The 23,154-nt window shown below is 43.3% G+C and overlaps 1 protein-coding gene across 1 annotated transcript; it reads right to left on the bottom strand.

The window, feature by feature from the left end:
• Nucleotides 1-1,969: 1,969 nt before the first annotated feature.
• RAB35 (RAB35, member RAS oncogene family) lies at nucleotides 1,970-18,715 on the bottom strand. The gene is made up of 6 exons (XM_032777851.2): nucleotides 18,464-18,715; nucleotides 14,336-14,386; nucleotides 13,408-13,531; nucleotides 5,495-5,619; nucleotides 5,273-5,397; nucleotides 1,970-4,578 (listed from the first exon to the last, which is right to left on the bottom strand). The coding sequence occupies exons 1-6, from the start codon at nucleotides 18,513-18,515 to the stop codon at nucleotides 4,450-4,452; spliced, it is 606 nt and encodes a 201-aa protein (XP_032633742.1). The 5' UTR covers nucleotides 18,516-18,715; the 3' UTR covers nucleotides 1,970-4,449.
• Between the last annotated feature and the right edge of the window lie 4,439 nt (nucleotides 18,716-23,154).

Genomic DNA, 23,154 nt, shown 5'->3' with positions numbered 1-23,154 from the left:
TCACTCCAGCGTGGCCTAGGCAGCACTGGTACACCACGTTGCTCGACCTGTCGATAGCCAATCCAATTACCCTGCCACTCCACCCAGACCTCATAACTCAGGACCACGGCAGGGTTCGCCATCCAGACCTGCAGGCTCTTCACCTCACAATGTGGCTGCTACGTGGGTAAATCAGTCAATCAGAGTTATGTTGCTCTGAATCAGTAGGACAAGTTCTCCTGGGTAGCAGGAAGCTTCCACCCGGTCAACGTACCTGGCCAAGTGGAAGCGTTTCTCCTGCTGGTGCGAAACACTTAATCTTACTCTCACTGAGGTCTCTATCCCCTCTATTTTCGACTACCTCTGGTCTCTCAAACAGCAGGGTCTAGCAGTATCGTCACTGAGGGTACACTTGGCAGCCATCTCTACCTTCCACCCAGGCGAAGGTGGTTGTTCGTGTTCTCACACCCTATGGTTTCGAGGTTCCTCAAGGGCTTGGAGCGCTTATACCCTCAAGTACGCCGCCCAGCCCCGACCTGGGACCTCAACCTGGTTTTAACCAGACTTATGTCTCCCCCATTTGAGCCGTTAGCAACCTGCTCGCTGCTATGCCTGTCTTGGAAGACAGCTTTCCTCATAGCCATTACATCGGCCAGACGAGTCTCTGAGCTTAGGGCTCTTACGGTGGATCCGCCGTACACTGTGTTCCACGAGGACAAGGTGAAGTTGCGACCACACCCGGCTTTCCTCCCTAAGGTGGTTTCGGCCTTTCATGTTAACCAGGACATCTTTCTCCCGGTCTTCTTCCCAAAGCCACACTCGGCGCGACGGGAGCAACAATTGCACTCCCTGGAGGTCTGTAGAGCGCTCGCATTTTATACTGAGCAGACAAAACCGTTTCGTAAAACGCCCCAACTCTTTGTCGTGGTAGCAGACCAAATGAAAGGCCTACCTGTTTCCTCTCAGAAGATCTCATCTTGGGTGACAGCGTGCATCCGCACTTGTTATGATTTGGCTCATATTTCCCCAAGCCACATCACCGTGCATTCTACCAGGGCTCAGGCTTCATCTGCTGCCTTCCTGGCTCGTGTACCTATCCAGGAGATATGTCGCACAGCTACCTGGTCCTCGGTCCACACCTTTGCTTCACATTGTGCTCTGGTTCAACAGTCAAGAGATGATGCAGCCTTTGGCTCAGCAGTTTTGCATTCTGCCACATCTCGCTCTGACCCCACCACCTAGGTAAGGCTTGGGAATCACCTAACTGGAATGAATATGAGCAAGCACTCAAAGAAGAAAAGACAGTTACTCACCTTTGTAACTGTTGTTCTTCGAGATGTGTTGCTCATATCCATTCCAAACCCACCCTCCTTCCCCACTGTTGGAGTAGCCAGCAAGAAGGAACTGAGGTGCGGTTGGGTTGGCAGGGGTATGCATCCGGTGCCACCACTCCAGGGGGCGCCCAGTCAACCCACCGAGTGTTGCTAGGGTAAAAATCTTCCAACGAACGTGCACGCGGCGCGCGCGCACCTAACTGGAATGGATATGAGCAACACATCTTGAAGAACAACAGTTACAAAGGTGAGTAACTGTCTTATTGCAGTGCGGGGGGTGTGGGAAATCAGCCTCTTATTTTATTAATTAGTATTTGTCCTCTCCTGCCTCTAACAAAGAGCTCCAGACTCTGCTGGAGTTCCAACTCTATCCTGTGTAATTGTAAATGAAGTCTCCAAAGCTTTCCCTTGGGACAGGAATGAAGGAATAAAGTGCAAATCATCAATTTTCAACCCATAAAGAAAGATTTAATACACAGCTCCACTAAACAGAGCGAAAAATCCCAGGGCAGCAAGATGACTGAAGACAGCCATTGCTCCTTCCAAAACACCTCCCCCCCAAAAGCAGCACATATAACGAGAGGATGGAGGCAAGGCGGGGGAGAACCCAGCTCCAGGTGCTGGACAGCAGAGGAAACAGACCTTCAAAAGGAAGATGTGGCATCTTGTAACCTTTATTTTTAGTTTTTTAAAATTATTTAAAAAGCATAATTAGAAACTGTCAATACAGAAATAATCCTAGCAAACCAGTTAGACATTCCATCGCTTAACATTAGGAAACTTCACATCAGCACCACTAGAGATGCAGTCCCTATACCCCAATACTAATACTCAGTGGCAGCAGCAGGTAGACAGCTGCTCCTCTACAGCCAGTAGAGGCAGCACTAAAAAAAAATCCCACTTCAAGCCAGGAAATTGGACTGCTGGATTGGCAAAGCTCACACCTGCCACCACAAAGACCTGGACTGAATGAGAACTAACCTTTCCACATCAAAACACTCCAGATCAGGTGCACCATTTCCTCACTTTATTACATCAGTTCCAACAAATTCAGTTTTCCCCTTTACTTTTGCCTATACCCTTTACCCCTACCCTACAACTCTTCAGCACACGAGCCCCATCAATGTAATTCAAGTCGGGCCCACAGAGTGGGAACTGTGGCACAAGCCAGCTTCATTTCAATAGGAAGGGATAGAGAAGGTTGACAGAGCTACTTCCTGGTACATATGCTATATTCCACATTGGAAACACATAGGGTGGATGCCTGGTGTAATTTTTGCTACCACCTGCAGAAGCAACCAATGCACATCTTGTCATTCATGCAGTGCTCACTCTAGCAGTATCATCCCAATATCCCCAGCTCATTTTTACTCTTGAGTTACCATTGAAACATGGATAGATATGTGCAGAAGAGAGATGGGAGATGGGAAAAGGCAGCTGCTATACACTCCCAACACTTGCACTGGTTAAAAACTTGTCACACATTCATGGTTTGCATGAAAAAAAATCTTTAAAGTCAGACTGATCTGTGATGTGATTGTATGATCAGGGCTTTTACCACGAACCATAAGAATCTAAAAAGGCCGGCAAAATAAATAAGTGATTTCAATTTAGCCTTTCCTGGGTGTGATTGGGATTATTCCAAGCTCATGGATGTCAGTGGGACATGCCCTACCAAACCTAAGGCCAGTGATTCCGGAGGACCATCTGCTGACACCTGAGTGCTGTGTCATCTTCAAGGTCAAGTATGAAGCCAGAAGCCAACACCCCACCCCCACCCCTTTCCAGTCAGTATTTCAAGAGAATTTCCTTTTTACATAGAGAATCAGTTGATGAACACATGTTAGCAACCCAAAGACATCCTGCACCTGCCATGACAGTCTCAGCCTCTGAGCATATCTATTCAGGGACTGATGAACTGAGCCCTTATTTTCCCACAAAAGCCAATGAAGGCCAGAGGAATGCTGTCTGTTCAGCACAGTGAGACCAGAGTACATTACCAAAGAAAACCCCTATCCACAACCATCACCACATAATGCAAGCAATAGCTTTCCATTTCTTTACATTCGAGAAAGCAGTCCTCCTCTGGCAGGAGACTCCTGGGAATGATCCTGCAGCAACTGTTGGATCCAGACACCAACCAAAAGAGCTGGATTCACTTCCACATGTTCCATCTCTCTTGAAGCAATGCTTGGCCACCAGCATTCACATTTGAATTCAGATCTACTTGTGGACAGGGCAACATGAGCGGCTTTTTTTTGGCAGATTCACACTGTTTTGTTGCTCTCAACAAGTGTCTGGACCCTCGCCTGGAACAACCAGCAGACCCAGAAGCAGAAGTCACTGGAGTTTAGTTTCATTTTGTTTTTTTTTTAAAGTTTAAATCCAAATAAATCCCATTGTTTTTAAATATCTTGATACAAACTAAAGAGCACAGGTACAGCTGGGTTGCACCACAAAGCAAACATAAAACCAAGGCCCTTGCCACAAACCTGGAGTATGGCAAAGTGAAACCCAGCACCAGCCGCTAGCCCAGGGCTGGTAACGTGAAACCCCAGGCTCCAGCAGCAACCCCAGAACCTAGAAAAATGAAGCTGAAGCCCCAGTAACAGTCTGGAACTCAGAGTGAAGCCAAAGGCCCCAGGGGCACCAGTTGCCAGCCTGGAGCCCAAACAAAATGAAGCCCAAGGCCCCAGCAGCAATCGCTGCCAGCCTGAAGCCTACTTGAGTTAAGAACTTTGTATTCTATCTTTAAAAAGATAACTGCAGTTCATGATTGGCTGACATTAAGAAGGCATAAGCCAAAGTGACAAGAGGGAGGTGCAGATGGTTAAAGCAATATACATTATGTACAAACTCTTGGGTTAATCAGTCGACTTGGTAGGCAACGTCCTTTCTTGTCTACAAGGCGCACTGGAATGAGCAGGGGACGAGAGAAGGGGCAAGAGTCCATCCGATACTTTCTTGGCACTAACATGGTAAGGTGCCAGCGCCTCTTGATAGAAAACATGGAGAAAAATCTTTAAATAACGGCACAAAACTGAGGAAGTCCTCCCAAAGCCTGCCCCAGTGAAGTAGCCCAAGTCTAGGAGGGGCTGATCTGTCAGAGCAGAGTCTCTGCAACAGGGAAATGGCATTAGCAGCACCGCTTCTTCCTTTTACTGTTCTTAGTTAGCTTCACCACATCATTCTGTTGTTGCTGTTGCTGCTTTGCTAAGTTTTCTTTCTTTGCTCGCAGAACCAGCTCTGTAATGCAATTAAACATCTGCAAGAGAAACACAATGCAGTTCAGACCATCTGGGAGTGCAGACTGCCTGCTGAGGGGCTACCCTCCAGAGAAGTAGATGAAACACCAAAAGCAGCCCATGATGCCACTATGACCAGCAAGTCAGATTTCAGCATATTCTCTCACAACCCCTCCAAAGGCCAGTGAATTGGGGACCAGCATCCTCCAGCCCCACCCTTCCCTCCCCCACTAAAACTTGTGAGTGAGGGTCTAGCCCAGCAGTGCCACCAAGAACAGCAAGTCAGGGTTTAGCATAACCCTCACTTGCCCACAGCCCCATCAAGGCCAACAACTCAGGCTCTAGCATTCCCTTCCACTGAGGCTGGCACTTCCAGTGAAAAAAGATCTCTTGGGAAAAAGATCTAAAAGGCTGATGCATTTTTATTAATTTCGCCATCCAGCTTTAGCCTTTATTGCACTGAAAAGTCACCTTATCTGCAGAACCTCTCCACCTGACCCTCTCTCTCTCCTTCTCACTGCAACTGGTCATCTGCAGTTTGCATATACGGAGGCACAATAAATGCTAATAGCAATGAAAACCCCTCCTACTTTTGTTGATATGTGGCCTCCTAACAGTAAAATTTGCATCTCCTTTAACAGATGCAGTATTTTGCCATTTCTAGCTCGTTACTTCTGAAAAGTCGCCATATTCCTATTCCCTTCAGGGTATTACCTCTTCCACATTAATGTTTTCTTTGGCGCTGGTCTCAAACAATTGGATCCCCATCTGCCCGGCAAATTTATAGGCATCTTCCGTCTCCACCACCTTCCGCTCTGGGTCATCATTCTTATTTCCCACTAAAAAGGAAAAAAGGTCAGTGCTACACCTCCTACACTGGCCAGGCGGCCATAGCAAAGGCTTCCCAGAACAAGCAGCAGCAGAGTAGGAGCTTACCCAGTATCCGGCAGACATCATCGCAGTTTTGGTTAATTTCATGTAACCACCGCTTTACATTCACAAAGGATTCTGCACTGGTGACATCATAGACAACAATGACCCCATGCGTCCCTCTGTAATACCTATGGGATGGGAAAAGGACACAGATGCTAGTTCAAACTTCTGGCTGCTTGGCCTTATCCTAACACCTTTCTTTGGAATGAGCCTCTAGAGCATTCAGATATAAATCCCCAAACCTGAACAAACAAGTCTCTATCCCCCTCGCCCCACTGGGAGTCATTTAATGTGCAACTGTCAGCTCACGCTCTGCCCCTCAACATGCACAGTTCTTTGCTCAGCTGGCCCATATGAACAAGTTTCAGAGCCCCTATATTGATAAACCTGCTCCTACAGGTCCTGTTCGGGCTGCCTGGGACCCAAACAAGGATAAGCATGATCTTCCAGCTGTGGGAGCAGGCACTTGCAATCCATCCTCCATTGCCTATTTCATGGGAATCTTGGTTCCTGCACAAATTAAAGACTGATCAATGGTTGCAGTCAGGAAAGGAGTTTTGCAAGCTCCCCTCCCTTTCTGCTACATTATTAAGTGCCTCCAGTTCCTCTCTAGCAACAGCACTCACTATTCCAGCCATAGGCCTTCCAGCAAAGATCATTAAATCATGCCAAATTGTGCTGTAGTTTTGAGATGTGAAAAATGCTCATTAGGGACTAACATGTGAACAAGTCTCATCTGTGATCAGATCTCCAGATATAAACTATTCAGAGATTTAACTGTTTTGCTATTTAGCCCCCAGTTATTCCTTTTGTTTTAAAGTCCCATTCTACTCTGAAAAGCAACTATGTACTGATGGCACCTTCCTACTCAACAGATCTGCTCCATATGTGCATTCAGAGTCATATCTGCTACCTTTAGTGATTAAAAATAAGTGAAATGCAGTCAAAGCTAGTTAGACCTGCAGAACCAACACAGCTAAGAAAAGAAGATGGATTCAGTTTCTTTTTGTGCGTTAGAATTGTTCACTAAGTTCCAACTTGTTTCACCTGTGCAAACACTGTAAAAAAAATGGAGCAGTGCAGGCACCAATGAAGACACCTTTTGTGGCCTGTAAAATCTTTAGTACAATGATACGCATGAAGGAAAACCTTTATGTTCAGCTTAACATTCAGATCCCAGTTGAGTTTGCAGGGCTGGCGCTTCAGAAAGAAACCTTTTGCTTTTGAATTGAGCAAATTTGCTCTGTAAATCATTGAGACAATTAACACTGATCCCTCTCACTGGTTTGGTATTTTTTTTTTTAAATGGTTTTCTTTGTGGAACCACTCCAAGAATTATATTACTAGGTGCACTTTGCACGTTTACCTGTCGTTCCCCTCCTCCTTTTCTTGTGTCTGACTAGGATTAGCTTTTACCAATGCAAATGTGGAAGTTCATAGCAGCCAAACTGAGGCACTTCCCTTAGAAATATGCTTCAAGATTTCCAGAGACCAATCTCATTATCAGCATTTCCACAAGGGCTCTTCCTCCCTCTGGTCTTCAGAGATGACAGCTGCGACCAACACTTTGAATCTAGTTCTCCCTTTGCTGAATTAATCCTTCCCCAGACAGAAGACACCCCAATCCATCTGTGCACTGTGACACTGAGCAAGACCAACTGGACTACATTTCAGATTAGTTCTGATTTATTTTTTCATCTCTGCCACTGACTTACTGTAACAGCTTGAGCAAGTCACTTAACATCGCTACTTCAGTCTCCTCATCTGTAGGACTAGAGTTAATGATACCAGACCTCTGCAACACAGTCAGTGCTTCTCACTCACTGAAGTGTAAAGTACTGCTATCTCTAGAAGGCTTTTCAGCTACGCTTTTCCCCACTAACTGCTGTCTTGGTCCCTGTTTCACATCATCAGGTAGTGGTGCTGGCAGCAACTAAGTGTTGAGCAACTTTTTAGGATAGGATCACCACAATTCAGAAGTATGGAAGGTCACCATGCAAACCTGTCTGCCTATCTACGTGTTCTCATCTCTACTCTTACGTTCTCCAGAAAGAAACCCAGGCATATCATAATTTTCTTGCATTGCTTTTTCAGAAGCATATACTACATGTTCAATTCCATTGGCATGAAATAGCTTAGACCAAGAATATTCAATCCCAGACTGTTTTTTCTAGATTGTGCTGTACTTTTAAACCCTTTAACCAGTTCTCTCAACCAATTCTTTTATGATTTTGAAGCCTGTTAGGCCAATTCATCTTTTCCTCAACTAGAAAAAATATGAAGTTTCCTTTATAATTCAGATTCTTTAGACTACATAACATCTTTATCCTCAGGGGCTCCAGTCCACATCAAAAATATTCTTCCATGTGAAACAGTGACTTGTACGACAAGCTCTGCTCCAGATTGGGTCCTAATTTATGTAGGCACAGCACCTCCTGTTTTGTGCTCTCTCATCCAGCTCACAAATCTAGTCCTGTATCTGGTTTGGTTTTGCTGGTGCTGAGCAATAGACAGATACTTTACACCTAAATCCTCTTCTTGATTCTGAACTGGAATACTCTTTCATATAACAGATGTTCTTTAGGTTGATCCATTTCTCACCCCCCTCTCCAACGTTACATTTGTCTATGCTAAACTGCAATTTTCTTCATTGTCTGAGATCTCACTCAACATTTGACTAACCTGATGGTTTAATCTATGACCACCTTTATTTTCGGATATTAATCCCCTCCCCCCCCCCCCTTTTTTAAGCTTATCACCTGCTTTACACTATCCATGAATCTTATCCAAGGCCTTGTGTCTTAAGTGGTACGTTAGACATAACTGATGCAGCGCAAGTGCAACACAGTAGTGTGACTATACAATTTCATTTGTATATTGATTTACACTGTGGCCATACTTTCAGTTTTTCATGTGCTGCACTAAACACACATAACTGCTTTATAGAAATTGCCTGGGGGACGTTGTTGGCTTTGGCAGATGGGTAGGAGACAGACGGGGCTTTTGGCACCCGGGAAGGAATGGAAGTCAGTTTTGTGTTTTTGACAATTAAGAGGCAGTTGAGGCTTTTGAAACCAAGGAGCAGATGCATCTCCTTTTTCCCCCCTCCCTATTTTGGGTAGGATGGAGGCCATTTTAAGTTTGAAGGAGGGAGGAATGAAATCCTCATTCCCCATCCCCACAAATAGACAACTAGCTACCCCCAGCAACTCAATAGCTGCCACAACATCCAACAATGGAGAAGCATAGTAATGTGGTGTTTTTCCTAAGAAGAACAGTCATCAAATAGCTGTTGATGTTTAAAGCATCACTGGTTTTCCGATTTAATGTCCTATTGAGATGAATGGGGCTACTCACACCTCCAAATTATTATTTCAAACTGTCTGCAGATAAAGATTATTGGGTCAGTTCACCCTTCAAAGGTTACCTTTCAACCACAAAACTAGAGACTTTAAATGTACAAAAGCTTAAATTCTGGAGCTGAATCATAAGAAATTCAAATAAAAGAATGAGAATCCTACAGTTTATATAGCTGCATCAATGCATTATAAACATTACCCTGATCTTTTCTACAAAACTTTGTAAAATCTTAAGCTGTAAGTACATTATTATTGAATCATTACACAACAGTAGTAAATCTTCACAAAACTCCAGGGCTGGTTGTTTAAACAATGATATCCTTAAATCAACCCACTACATCTCTTCCAAGGCTGCTCCTAAAAAAGGAGGAAACATTTTAGAATTAGCATGTGGAACTTGCTGCTACAGGATACTATTGAGTCAGAAAGCTTAATACATTTTTTAGAAAGGGATTAGAGATTTATCAATAGCATCTGCAGTTACAGTAGTCTGTTTTATATTACTAGCAGAAGCAGATCTCATGCTTCAGGATATAAGCGGATCACCACCTGAGATCAGGAAAAAAAATCTCCCTCTAATTGCTGGTTTTGTATCATACAGTTAATCTCCAGGCTGTATGTAACACCTTCCTCTAGCATCCAAAACTTGCCACTGTCAAAGACAGGACACCCAACTAGGTGGGCTGTTGGTTTATTCCAATATGGCATTTCCAAAGCTGTTATTGTTAGTTCATTGGTTTATAGTCCTCTGGAATCTCACATGACGGTAGTGAACTCAATGTTTGTTAAAGTTCGCCATTTCCTTGCTTATTTCTTGTCAGATGCACGAATGCATATCATCTGCAATCAGTACATCTAACCTCTTAATAACCATATCTGGTATTCAGTACACCATAACTCTACTTCTGCTGTCCCTGGAAAACTGATCTCTGACTTGGACATATCTCCACCCTGTTCTTCTACAAATGCATGGTAGCTAATCACTCTATAATTACCTCATTCCTTGAGTTAAGCCCACACTGTCCTTAAGGGAACTGGATAGAAACTACCAAACCCGTTAAAAATTGTTCTATGTTCACAAATGTACTTGAGCAGACCAAGCATGGAAAGATGCAGCGCCTGCAACTCTCACATCTTATTCGTGACCTGCAATGTCCCCAGAGGGTTTCTGATGTGCACATATGGGATTATCAGATCAAAACTAAAATTCTGTTTGGATTTAGGTGAAAGTCAACCCAGCTCTCTAAAGTTAAGTGGCTAGTGCACTAGTCACTGCTCCACCTAACACCAATAACCCCAAGACCCCTGATTATTTCATATATACACAGTCTTGCTGCCTTTGACATTTTGCTATTTACTGTAGGATTTTTTCAGTCTATTTTACTTTTCCTGGCTTTATAAAAAATAATTCTCCTGCTTAGATTCCTTTACATTCCTTAAAAGCTTCTGTGTCTTAGTCAGCTTCTGTAACTTATGTTGAGCTTTTACACAGAAATGACTTGACTGCAGCTTCTTCTGTCTTTCCATTTTCTACTACAGACTTGCACTCAGTTCAGTCATGTTGCAATTCTAAGTCTTCCCAGCAGCACTTCAAACCATTACAATTATGACAGATGCTCTCAGACTTCAAGTTTGTTTACCATACTCGACTTGACATCTCCCTGTAGACTATCCGCAAAAAAGATTTACTGGTCTATAGCAATAGCCAAGGATCACCTTCTCCCTTTCAATCTAAATGGTCACTGCTACAGCAACCTAAAATTTCAACCATTCCGTAGACAATGTATTGGCACCTTTCCCATGCTTTGTTTGGCCACGCCCTTCTGTATACTCTATAACCTGGTAATTTGATCTGCTACTCATTGTCCTGCTCTAAGCAAATCAGTTACTCCCTTGACAATAAAATTCTGAATCCACAATCTTGTGGTTTATTATCTATTTAGGGAATATGGTCCACCCCAGAGAAGGCTGCCTCACGCCTACTGGCCAACTAAACAGGAAGTAGCAGCTTACTCCAGAAGCCACAGCCAGTCCACCTAGCTGGAGGAAAAAGTTTTTCTACTATAGTACAGGGTGTTGGAGCAGCTTTTTTACTTCTTCCCTAAGTATTTGCCATCAATGTCCCAGAGGGGCTGAAAACAAAAATGCCCATTCAGTTGTGTGCAAAGCTGGACATATTTATTGCTTCTCCGCAGAAGGTTTGTGGCAGGTGAGCAACTACCCTGAAAACTCTGCAATATGGGAAAACATGGGGGCTCGTTACTCCCCCACACATTACAACTTGTCTTCAGCTCTCCCAGAGAAGTTGTAACAGCAGCAGCAATACATGAATCAGGAAGTACAAAAACCTTCATGTAGAAAGCATCCTCAATGATTCTCAAAAGTTCTTGTTTTTAAATGATTGAGAGTGGAAGGAGAAGCAGAAGGTTTACACATTACATTAGACAGTCACTTCTGCAGCTATTCCTGTCCTCAAAAGTAAGTCATTTCCTGGAATTCCCCTTTAATTGCTGGGCATTGTGGTTTTCGGATCTAGCTCACATCAGCCCCCACAGCCTTGTGAACCAAGGCTCATTAATTCAGAGCTGAAGTGTGGCTGTGAATTCTGAAAACAGGAAGGTGCCTTGCTGACTCAGCACAAATTCAACCAGAACAAGTGGCCCATATGCACAGCTGATAAGAACTTCAGCAGTGCCTTACTGCCTCCCCCCTCACCACTTCCTTTCTGAAGCTGGCCACAGCATTGAAACAAGAAGTGATGTCATGCACAGGAACACTAGGAGAGGTAACAAAATCTGCAATGCTTTTATGAAACAAGTCTCCAGCAGTATCAGCGAAGAAATGCAAAGGAAAAGGATGGAGCACAATTCACCGATTTCTAAATATCCAAACCTCTCCCAAAGGCAGCCAACCCCATTAGGCTTTTTAATTTGGGGTAGTTACCTGATGTTATATGAAAAATGACCTGCCTCAGTTAACTGACAGAAGCCAAAGGAGAAGTCAGTTGTGAATGACTAACCAAATGAAGGAGGAGGGGAGATATGATTGCCTTCTATAAATACATCAGAAGGATAAATACCAGGAAGCGAGAAGAGTTATTTAAGTTAAGTGCCAGTATTAACGCAAGAACAAATGGATACAAACTGGACATCAACAAGTTTAGGCTTGAAATGAGACAAAGGTTTCTAACCATCCAAGAGTGAAGTTCTGAAACAGTCATCCAAGGGAAGCAGTGGAGGCAAAAAAAACTAACCGGCTTCAAGACTGAGCTTGGTAAGTTTTGTGGAGGGGACAGTATGATATGACTACATACAATGGCATGTGGCTCATCTGTAACAGCTAATAGCAAATATCTTCAACTGCCAGAGATGGGACACTAGATGGGGAGGGTTCTGAGTTACTAAAGAGAATTCTTTCCCAGATGTCTGGCTGGTGGGTCTCGCCCATATGCTCAGGGTCCAACTGATCACCATATTTGGGGTCAAGAAGGAATTTTCCCTCAGGTTAGATTGGCAGAGACCGTGGGGGTTTTTCACCATCTTCTGCAGAATGGGTCACTTGCAGGTTTAAACGAGATTAAATGGTGGCTTCTTGGTAACTGGAAGTCTTTAAATCATGATTTGAGGACTTCGGTAACTCAGCCAGTGATTACGGGTCTATTACAGAAATGGATGGGCAAGGTTCTGTGGCCTGCAACATGCAGGAGGACAGGACTAGATTATCACAATCTAGGCCTTTCTAGCCTTAAAGTGTATGAGAAAACAGGCACTTGGATCCTTTGTTTCCTTTCTGTATAAAATAAATTTTTACTGGGAGGACCCATTTCCAAATGTCTTCCTTCCTCTTCTCCCAACACCACTCTGAGCAGCCCCAAATCCACCATAACCAGTTATAGCAAAAACATGTCATTCTCCTGAGCTTTCAGTGCTGCAGCTGCAGCACAGGGTGTGGTTTCTTCAGGAACAGGAAAAGCACTGCAGTTGTTCAAAGGACAATGAGCTTGAACTGACCTCAGACCAAGAAGGTTAACCTTCTGTTGGTGTCTGTTTCAACAGAACGTTATGTACTTTAATCATCTGAATGTCCCTTCACCATTAGCAATTCCAAAAAGAATCCATATATTTGACATTGAATTCTTAAACCTCAAACGCCTCATTAAAACTACAAAACTGATAGAGAGGATTAATACTGTGGATTTCTGTAGTACATTTTGCAGAAGGTTGTAAGGCTAGATTTACTGACGTATAAAAAAAAAGAGAAACATTCCCAGTTTTACAGCTGGGAAACAAGAGGTACAGGAATTAAGAGGCTTGCCCAAGATCATACAGAAAATCTGTTGCATAGCCAAGAATCCAGGAGTCCTGCCTCCCAGTCCTGTGCCTTTACCATAAATCCTTTATCCCTAATTGTCATGGGAAAGCTTTGAAAAAATCCCCCACAAACACAGATAGACCACATATTTGAGAAACTCCTATGCTATAATAGCCAAGCTACATTCCAAGAAGCCCATCATATCTAAGCTTGGAGCCACAGTCAAAGGAGCCCAACTATACTCACGTCGATGTGATAGTTCGGAAACGCTCTTGTCCAGCTGTGTCCCATATCTGTAGCTTCACCTTCTCTCCATTAATCTCAACTGTCCGGATTTTAAAATCCACTCCAATTGTGGTAATGTAGCTGCCTACAGAGAGGAAGTGTGTATGCAAGTGAGAACACCAAACCTTGTTCCCTTTAAACTTATCAACATTCACTAGGACACATGTCTATGCTGCAGCTGGCGGTAGCCTCAGGAGGACTCTGTCACTTTGCCCAATCTATCTGGACTCCTTTTAGACAGGTATCTCAAGCCCCATTTTTATTTGTATAATAATTATTCATGAGTCCAGGCTATTTTCCACTACTGATGCCAAAAATCAAATCCAGTGGCAAAAAAAATCTATTTCAAGAAAGCTATTCCAACACCATACCAGTGGTTGAGAATAAGCACCAGATTCATCAAAAGAGGGGTAACAAATACACAAATATTTTATTCTTGAGAGTTTGCAGTGCAAAATTTATCTTAACTGCTAGTGGAATCTCTCTTCCCTTCGACTACAATCTATTCTATTAATCGCCTAATAACTCTTAATCATGTTACAAAGAATTAAATTATCTTGATTTAACTATAGTACTCCATCAATCCTAATTCCACAGGATGAATGGAAGGTTTTACAATGGGCAGAAGTTTGCATGGTGCAACGGACATTTAACAAATTGAACTCTTTCACAGGATTCACACTGATCTAAACGCCATGGGATTTTCACAATCAAAATGCAAGGATTTTGTGTGGGTGTGCCAAGAGAAATAGAGCTGGGAAGATAACAGATTTCTAATATGGCTAGCAGTGCCAGGTTAAGTGAACTCCCAGGATGAGAGTTCTCTAGCAACAGGCCAGTGCTAGGACAGCCCTCGGCCAATTTACCACTGGAGGAAACGAACACTCACCTGAGAAAGTATTATCTGCGAAGCGTAACAGCAAACTGCTCTTGCCAACACCTGAAAGAGAGAAAAAATGCTTAGTTCTGTTGGAAAAGTAGTAACAGATGGTGATATTTTGTCTTTCATTCACTGTATTTTCTGAATCCCATTTAATTCCTTCTTCTGGAAGATAATCTAGTTCTATCAGTTCCTGACCAAAGCCTCAGAGGAGAAAACTGGCATGAACAGAACTGCAGGTCAGATCTCAAGGGATCCATTACAATTCCCCCAACTTTCAGTTCTTGGACCAATAATGACACAGCAGGTATCCCCAGCAGATATTCTAAAAAAATCCCATCTCTGATCTTTTGCACCATGCCTGAGCATCACTGCCTCTCTCTCATTCAATCATGTACACTTGAACCCACACTGAAATTTGGCCCTTGAGATCAGGGTTTGGTGCTGCCAAGCTTGGGTTAGAATGGGCATTATTTAATGGAAGACAGCAGGCACTGACTAATACAGCCAAGGTAAACTAGTGCAATTGCTCAAGAAGGTTGGGAACCATTGTTCTATACTGTCATCTCACAGGAAGCAACAAGTATTCCATACTGCAGGATCACTCTGAAATTGCACCCTTTGCACGAGACGTTTCATGTAACAATTCTGAATGCTTTGAACAGTACTTCATTCAGGTTTTCCTTAAACAATCTGAAGTCACATTGCAGCATTTCCAGTTTCATGGGAACATCTTGCGCACACCTGCTTCCAATAAAATCCATCACAAAGAACTGACTCCTTCACAACAGACCCACTGGGTTTTGGCATGCGGAAACCCCAGGTTGCTTCTTAGAAGAGACCCTTAGCTCCAGTTTGCTAACCTGATCACAGTAACTGACCAATGTTATTTCCTCTCATTTAAAACTAGGGTCTATCAGGTCAGAGCTTACTCGTGTTAAGTTGCAGTCACTATTAACAAATCTGCAAGGATTTCTGTATGATGACTGCACAGAGTTCCTATAGTTGTTCAGTCTTTTCAGATTCCTCCAACCTTCCATAACACTAAACAAAGTATCTATTTTCCCTGCCATTCCAAAAATCCATGTCTCATAGGCCAAACGCATTAGCCTAGCCAGCATTGCCTAAACATCAAGAGCAGAAAAGGTAGCCTCTTACAGAGGATGAGTGTTACACAGAAGGCAATATTGACAACCAAGTTACAGTAGCCAGATGCTGAACAACCCTAAGCTCCAAGAAAGGGGTTGGTAACAGCTGCCCAAACTTAGAGAGGGCTGCACTAGCAACATGCCAAGATCCTAAAGGCTTCATATAATTTATATAACAAACGCTGTTGCAACCACTGTCAACTTTCAAAAAGATGGAGCTTGCTGAGTCTACAGATCCCAGTGAGCAGCACGTCATCTTGATTCAAGTGGCCTCAACACCACATGTTGGGTCTTATAGTCTTATCAGACTGCATCTCTATGTTTAAAGACAAAACCAGCTGCAAACAGCACTGTAGAACTCCATGGACAGCAAATGACTTGCATGTTGTCAGGAAGATCTACTTCAGTGGTGGACAATGTCTTGACCACAGGCAATCACAAAAAGGCTTGTAAAGAGAAGCCAAGCCTCCAGAATTCAGGAAATTCTAGCTGTTCCAGATGACAGATCTCACTGAATGAACACTGTCTATAAAGCATACTGCTCATATACAGAGAAACCACACTCCTCATGGCCCCCACCTCCTATGCACGTACATTTTAAGTTCGGGGGGCGGGGGGAGTCAGTAGAGCTTCTTCCACTCATGTAAAAGAAAGAATTCAAAAGCACTGCCTTGCCTACTAATTTTGTGAAATCTAGTAGTGCATAAATTTCCCTATCACAGCTTTCAAAACAAACCCAGCTCTAGCTGAATGAAAACATACATAGGCATGCAAGTAGAAAGTAATAGACTAGCTGTATATTTCATTTTTAAAATTTTTGGCAAAACTTGAACAGCTAAGATTACAATAATCTTTTTGAAATGACCTGTTTTAAACATGAAAATCTACTGTCCTCTAAACTCTGTCACAACTCCATATTGGGAAAAGCAGATGAAATGTAACAATCCATCCAACAACATTGCATTTCCTAACACTGGGCTTTTCTGTAAGGATCAGTAAACGATGCAAATGAAATGTTTCTGGAAATGGGGGCAAAGCCTTCCTCTTGGGATTAAAGAGAAAACATTAACAATCAATACTTGTAGCTCTACAGTGGATTTAACTGTTAGGATCCCGAGCTGCAGACATCCAGTGCTCTCGCAATCAGATCATGCAGTTTCTCGCACTGGACACTCTTCAGTGATTAGAGGCGTTGCCCAAGTTAAGAAATGCCAGCAAAGGGATTTAATTGGTCAAAAGAAAAATCTTCTTCTCCAATATAGGGCTCTCTCCAAATTACCAGTCTTGCCTAAATTGTTTTGAAACCTCCTGACAGGCAAGGAAGACACTATTTAAACTCTACTCTAGTAAAGTCATCAGTAAGCTACCACATGTGCCCTCCTTTCCTTGGGTTTTAGAATCATCCCCACCCACCCCTTTTTTTTTTTTTTAAAGAAAATGGACCTTATTTAAAATAGGGCCCCTGCAAACACAAGCCTTATCTTTCTTGCATCCACAGGAGCAACGAGGGGGACACAGTGTAGTATACATTCAACCACTTTTGACAGGGAGCTGAAAGCCTATTGAGATGACAGTTCCTAGGATCATGCAGCATTCAGTTTTTACACAAATGGCCATGCCACATTCCATACTGGGACCTACTGCCTAAGGGTGGATAACATATACTCAATTTTATTTAAATTAAGTTTCAGGATCTTGAAGGGTTGCGACTATGGAACTTGACTGGGTGAAGTGTGGGGACCCCTGCATAAAAGTAGACATAGCCCACCCACATTTCTGGTGCACTTCAAAATAGATCAACTGACATGATAGATGGTAAATTCAATTATTTGCCCTTCAAAAGTGTTTCAAACTCTGGAAAGCCTTTTCAAGTCAAAGATCAGACATTTTCCCTATCTTCAACCAACAGGTTAAGTGTTTTGGGCATCCATGATTAGTAGATGGAACATATACATCCAACACATATTCCTCCTCCATTTTAAAGATCTAAACAAGACCCAAAGTTATTTCTAAGTTGATGAACACATACACAAAGCTTCAGCAGGGCATATCTTGACAAAAACTAAAGAAAAGCTTTATTTTAAATGTTAAAAACATAAGAATTGACACAACAGTCCTTAGGGCATTCTGAGCACAGACCAAACCCTTTAGACTGTACTTAACTGTATGTTATTATGAAGGAATTCCTTCCTGATCCCAGCTAGATAACAGCCTATGCCCTGAAAACATGAGGTTTGATTGCCCTTGTAAAGTCTATCCTAGCAAGTGTAAATGCTGATGTTATCCTTACTCATATATGTGTTTAATCCTTTTTTTGAATCTTGTTAAATTATTTGCCTCAACACTCTGTGACTGCAAGTTCCACAGGTTAAACAGATACTCGAAAAACAAAGGACACAACCGTTTCATTCTAGCTGCAGGAGGCCTCTTCGTGGGCCGGGGTGAGATAAGATTAGCCCCACTTAGTGAGGGCAAGCCAGCAGAAGTCCACCAAGCAAGCTGGCTGACGGGGGCGGGGGGTGTTTTAACTCTCACTGGCGGCAAGCAGCACCACCACAGTTCTGACAGGATTAGGAGGTGGCAGCCGCTCCGTCTATAGAAGTTTCTGCATCCAGCTTTGCTTACTGAGTATCCCCACCCCCCCGTCACTCTCTGACCTCGCATCCAGCCTGGGCAGCCAGTTACAAACCAGAACAACCCCTCCACCCCCGCCTCCAATCCAGCGCCCCCGGCCGCATCGCCCCCTGCACAGACCAACCCAGCCCCCCCGGCCGTGCCCTGGCCCGGCGGTATCGCCCCCTGCACAGACCAGACCAGCTCCCCCGGCCCGGCGCTACCCCCCGACCCCCCCGCCGCGAGGCACCACAGGCCTCTTGCCCAGTCAGACACCGCCAAGCTCCCCCGCCACGATGAGGGGCGCGGGGGCTCCTGCCCCGGGGAGAGGCCTAGCCCCGCCGCCCCCTAGGCCCGGCCTCGCTCCCCGCCTCACCGCTGTCGCCGATGATGAGCAGCTTGAAGAGGTGATCGTAGTCTCTAGCCATGGCCGGTGGGGAGCGGAAGCTCCGGGCGGCGGGAGAGGTGGGGTCTCCTCAGGCGGCGGCGGCTCCGGGCCGGATCCACTTCCCGAACAAACAGCCGGAACTGACAGCGGCGGCAGCAACACCCCGAGCGCTCACACTGCGCACGCGCACCACCTCAGCCGCGCTCTGCAGCTGGAGACCGCCAGCCGCTCTGCTACCCCACTGCACATGCGCAATACCGCCCCGTTCTATCGGCCTTCGGGACCAACGCTCACTTCCTCTCTTTACCTGTGCGCCTACGCCCGTGTCACTCCGAGGCTAGCGAGGGGCTCAGGGACGCATGCGCGTTTTGACGCCAGACGCCGCTGTGTTCCGGCGCATGTGTACTGAGGGGTTCAAGTCCCCTCAGTAGTTTTCGCGCCCATTTTTCAGTCGGGACAGTGCCCCTCCCCCCAGGAATCCCACTGCCTTCCTCAGACAGGCTCCCAGCCCTTGGACCTGCTGTGACAGGGCCCCCACCCATCCTTGCCTCAGAGCAGGGAGCCACTACAAAGGACCCCTCCGCTGTGATGAGTGGGCTGCCCAATTACAGGTTGCAAAGGGCAAGGCCTATGGCTCCCTCACCTGCCTCGAGACAGGGCCCCAGTCAAACGAGAGAGGCTAAAAAATGGTGAGATTTTTAACAACACTGAGAGTTGGGCTCTATTTGCTGTCTGGCTTCTGGGCCTTGTGGGGTCCCGTTTTCAAGCAGCCAGGAGGGCTGAGAGTACCAGTCACATGACTCCAGGAGCTGAGGATTTAAGAACAAAACAAACCACCAACTGTTGAAAGAGTTGGTAGCCCTGCAGCTGCCATTGCCTTCCATATGCTGGAATAGCCTCCCTTCCAGGCAGGCCACACTAAAGCCTGCTCCTACCCTTCTCTCTCAGGAAGCATAGCCCCTGACAGCTTCTGGAATGCCCTCCTGTGTCATATGGTGAAAGGGTCGCTGGCAGCTCTGGAATTAAGTTCTCATTTTTAATAGAAAGATGCATCCCTGTGCAGCTGACGCAATGCCTGGCTCCTGCATAGCTCTGCAACTATGCCTGTGGCTACCTCATTTTCCATTAACTGAAACCTACAGCTGAAATCCACTGAGCATGAAGAAGACCCACCTCTGCAATAATCCAATATGTAGGTGGAGCCCATGGACTGCTGCCCTTTTTGCTAAACAGGTGTGGCCTATGGTCGAGTGCAAGGCTATGCCTACTCTTGTATGGAGATATGGTCCAATAAGACTGACAGCTGTCATTTTTTGTATGCAGCTGCACCCTATGAAGCTGTACAATGAGTCATCCATCTTCCCAGGACAGGTATACAAGACGGAGTTCCATTTGTCCTGCAGCCACCTTGCAGCTCACTTTTCTGCTAGTGTAATTCACAATGAGGTTTCTGTACGAGCACACTTGCAGTGACTATTGCAATTGCAAAGTGAGGTTCACACATACCCTAAAACTTTCAGGTAGAGCTGGGACAGAGAACTGGCAAAGCCTAACAACATTTTAAAAATTATTCACAGAAGCTGTAGCTTTAACAGTATTTTCCCAAATTACTTTTCTATAGAAATATTGTTCTTGTTAGAGCCAAAACTAGTGTTAATGGTGGATTCCTTGTAACCTGAAGTCTTCAAATCATGATTTGAGAACTTCAGTAACTCAGCCAGAGGTTAGGGGTCTATTATAAGAGTGAATGGGTGAGATTATAGGGCCTGCAATGTGCAAGAGGGCAGACTAGATGATCATGATGGTCCCGTCAGACCTTAAAGTCTATGAGTGTGTCTCGGCTTAGCATTTGTTCAGGATTTTTTTCACTTATAGATTTTTAGGCGTACGCTGCAAAGATGCACTAGCAGGAGATGAAGAAACAGCTACAACCAATGTCCTAGGTACTGCATGCGTCTTCAAAGCAATTACAGGAATGTCAAACTTTGTTTAGCACAGATTCAAGCCAAAATATTGACACAAGTTAGTATTTCAATAAACTGAGCTGACTTTACTGGATTTAACCATATGTTTACAATTTATTAACCCTCATAAGTACATAACTTATGTGTACTATTTAAAATTGGAATTAGTATAATTAGCACTGAAAAAAAATCTCAGTGACACATGGGTTGTAAATGTCTACAGCTTGGCAAGAGATAGAGGGCCTGTCAGACCAGGAGGATTAAACTGAAAAATGCTATGACTCATAACATTTGTGAGAAACAGAATATAGTTGAATCAGTCTTCTACTTATGTCACTTAGGGAACAGGATTGTATTACCTTTGAGGATTTTTTTGTAGTAGAATCATACCACATTTAAGGGCCTAAAAGAAACATGATCTGATTTGTAGAGGTGCTGAGCACCTCAGTTCCCACATTTCAATATCTCTGAAATCAGATCGATAAAGATGTTTCTACAAATGACATGTTTACTGAAAATATAGCTGTTTCTGTGCTTGCTTCTCAAAATACTCACTTGAGGGGTTTGAATTTCTTCTATTACACTAGTATGAGGTGGCTTAGATCATGAAGGATCAAAATCTTGTTGCCTTTATTATACATTGCACCTTTAGGATTCTTTTCCTATCACCTATATGAGACGCATATTATAATGGTATGGCCAGTATTTTCCTATTTGCATGCAGTTAATTAATTACTCTGGAAAGGACGACTGGATTAACCATGCCTGTCAAGAACCAGAAAGGCAGCTCCAATAGTGAAGGTTTTTGGCACCTCCCACTGTATATTTCTCTTTAGCAGTGTCGTCAATCTTTGTGATTATAATTACAAATCTTGCACTATTTGGAGTTTTTTTTGTAAAGCCCCAGTTCCTGGAGTCTTGAGAATCTTAGCTTTAATTTTTTTTTAATTAAATTTCAAGACCTCATAGTTGTGGAGAAAAGCTTGAAAACATGACCAACATACATCCCAAATGCTCAAACTCGAAGAGGCAAATAAAGCCTCCCAAATGTATTTATTTTTAATCTCACAGAGCCTGCCTCATGATTTTGAATGCTTGGGGCTTGTTAGTACCATTACTACTACAACACAGACATTTAACAACAGTATCAGTTTTACAGAACATCTCTTCCATAAAATGAGACTGAATTATTTAGAAACCCAAACATTTGAAGATTTCCTACTATCACCACTTTTTTTCTTTTTTCCATTGAAAGATTAAGTATCTTGCAAATTTAAACATCTCTCCCATAAATTCCTGTGTGCTTGTCTTGAACTGCATATAGTTTCAGCTGCCAGTAAGTGACAGTAACTTGGCAGTTCAAGGTTTAGTTTAATCAGTGGTAGAAGTATCTTCTTTTCCATTGAAGACTGATTTTTCCAAGACATCTAAGTCTGATGTGAAATAAATGGTTCTCATCTCGGTTCGCATCAGGTTTACCCACTGATCAGGTTTAATTTTTGTGTTATGGTGAAATTTGAGAATGTATTTTTATTTCTGGTTGACTATACATTATCTGTTTATTCATCAGAATATATTATACACTGTCAAACACAAATCAAGATCACTAAAGCCAGCTTTAAACTTTTTTTTAAATAGTTTAATAGAATATTGAAAGTTATCTTAATCTTCTTAAAAACACAGATGAATTAATATATTCTTTCCTGAAATTAGACTGTAGTCAGTCATTCACTATATTTTTTCACTTGACACCATACAAGGTAAAAAGTGTGCGTAGTGGCTTTAAATTTTAATATTTAATTCAGCCAATAAAAATTGTATCCCTTAATTTACAAACTACAACTTAATGAGAATATTCATAGCTGTCCTTCATTGACCATGTCCAACTTTTACTCACATGGCAACAGGAATTTTTAAATTGTAAGTATAATTTTCTTTCAGTTGTTTTTGCAAGTGGAGACTAACTTATAAATCATGGAGAGGACATGGTTTGTGTGTAGGACCAGTGCCCTCAATTACTGAATGATCTAACAACCCTTCTTAAGAGAATCTGCTGCATTCTCTTCTCTTTTCTGCCTCTCTGCTGTAATGACATAGGTGCACTTTCAGAACATCCATTGTTTGTCTGCTGTTTTGTACCTTTTGGATGATATTAAGTTTTTTAAGTCTGTTTCAGTGCACGACATCTTCTAACAAAATACAACTCATGAATAACAGGGTGAAATTCACTCTAAAGCAGTGAGCCTGCAAAAGGCCTTTTCACTTAGGCCCTTCACAGCACTAGGGTGAATGTCACCCTTTTACGACTATGTTAATGTTTAGTCATGTCCCTTAATTTCTGTTCATTCAAGAAACACACTATTCACCAACTTTTACCAAAACAAAGTAGAAACATGAGCTAGAACAAAGTCACCATAACTGAGTCAGATAATTAAATTACATAGCACACATCTCATATTATGGACACTTGAGGGGAGGGTAAGATCATTTTGTCAGATTTTGAAGCAATACAATCTTGAACAGAAAAACCCAACCCTCCAAAAAGGCCAGCCTAGAGGATATTTCTTTCTATTTGAGTATCTGTTTTTAATTCCTGATTTTCAGTATTGGTATGGCCCAGATCATCAAGCCCTTTCCTACTTACTCCCATCATCATGGCAGCTACAGGAGATCAGTATTAATAACCCCATGGGATTACTCCAGATTGTATGCTCA

The sequence above is a fragment of the Chelonoidis abingdonii genome, chromosome 22 (genome assembly GCF_003597395.2).
Source record: "Chelonoidis abingdonii isolate Lonesome George chromosome 22, CheloAbing_2.0, whole genome shotgun sequence".
Lineage (NCBI taxonomy): Eukaryota > Metazoa > Chordata > Testudines > Testudinidae > Chelonoidis > Chelonoidis abingdonii.
This window is presented reverse-complemented; position numbering and strand designations above follow the sequence as displayed.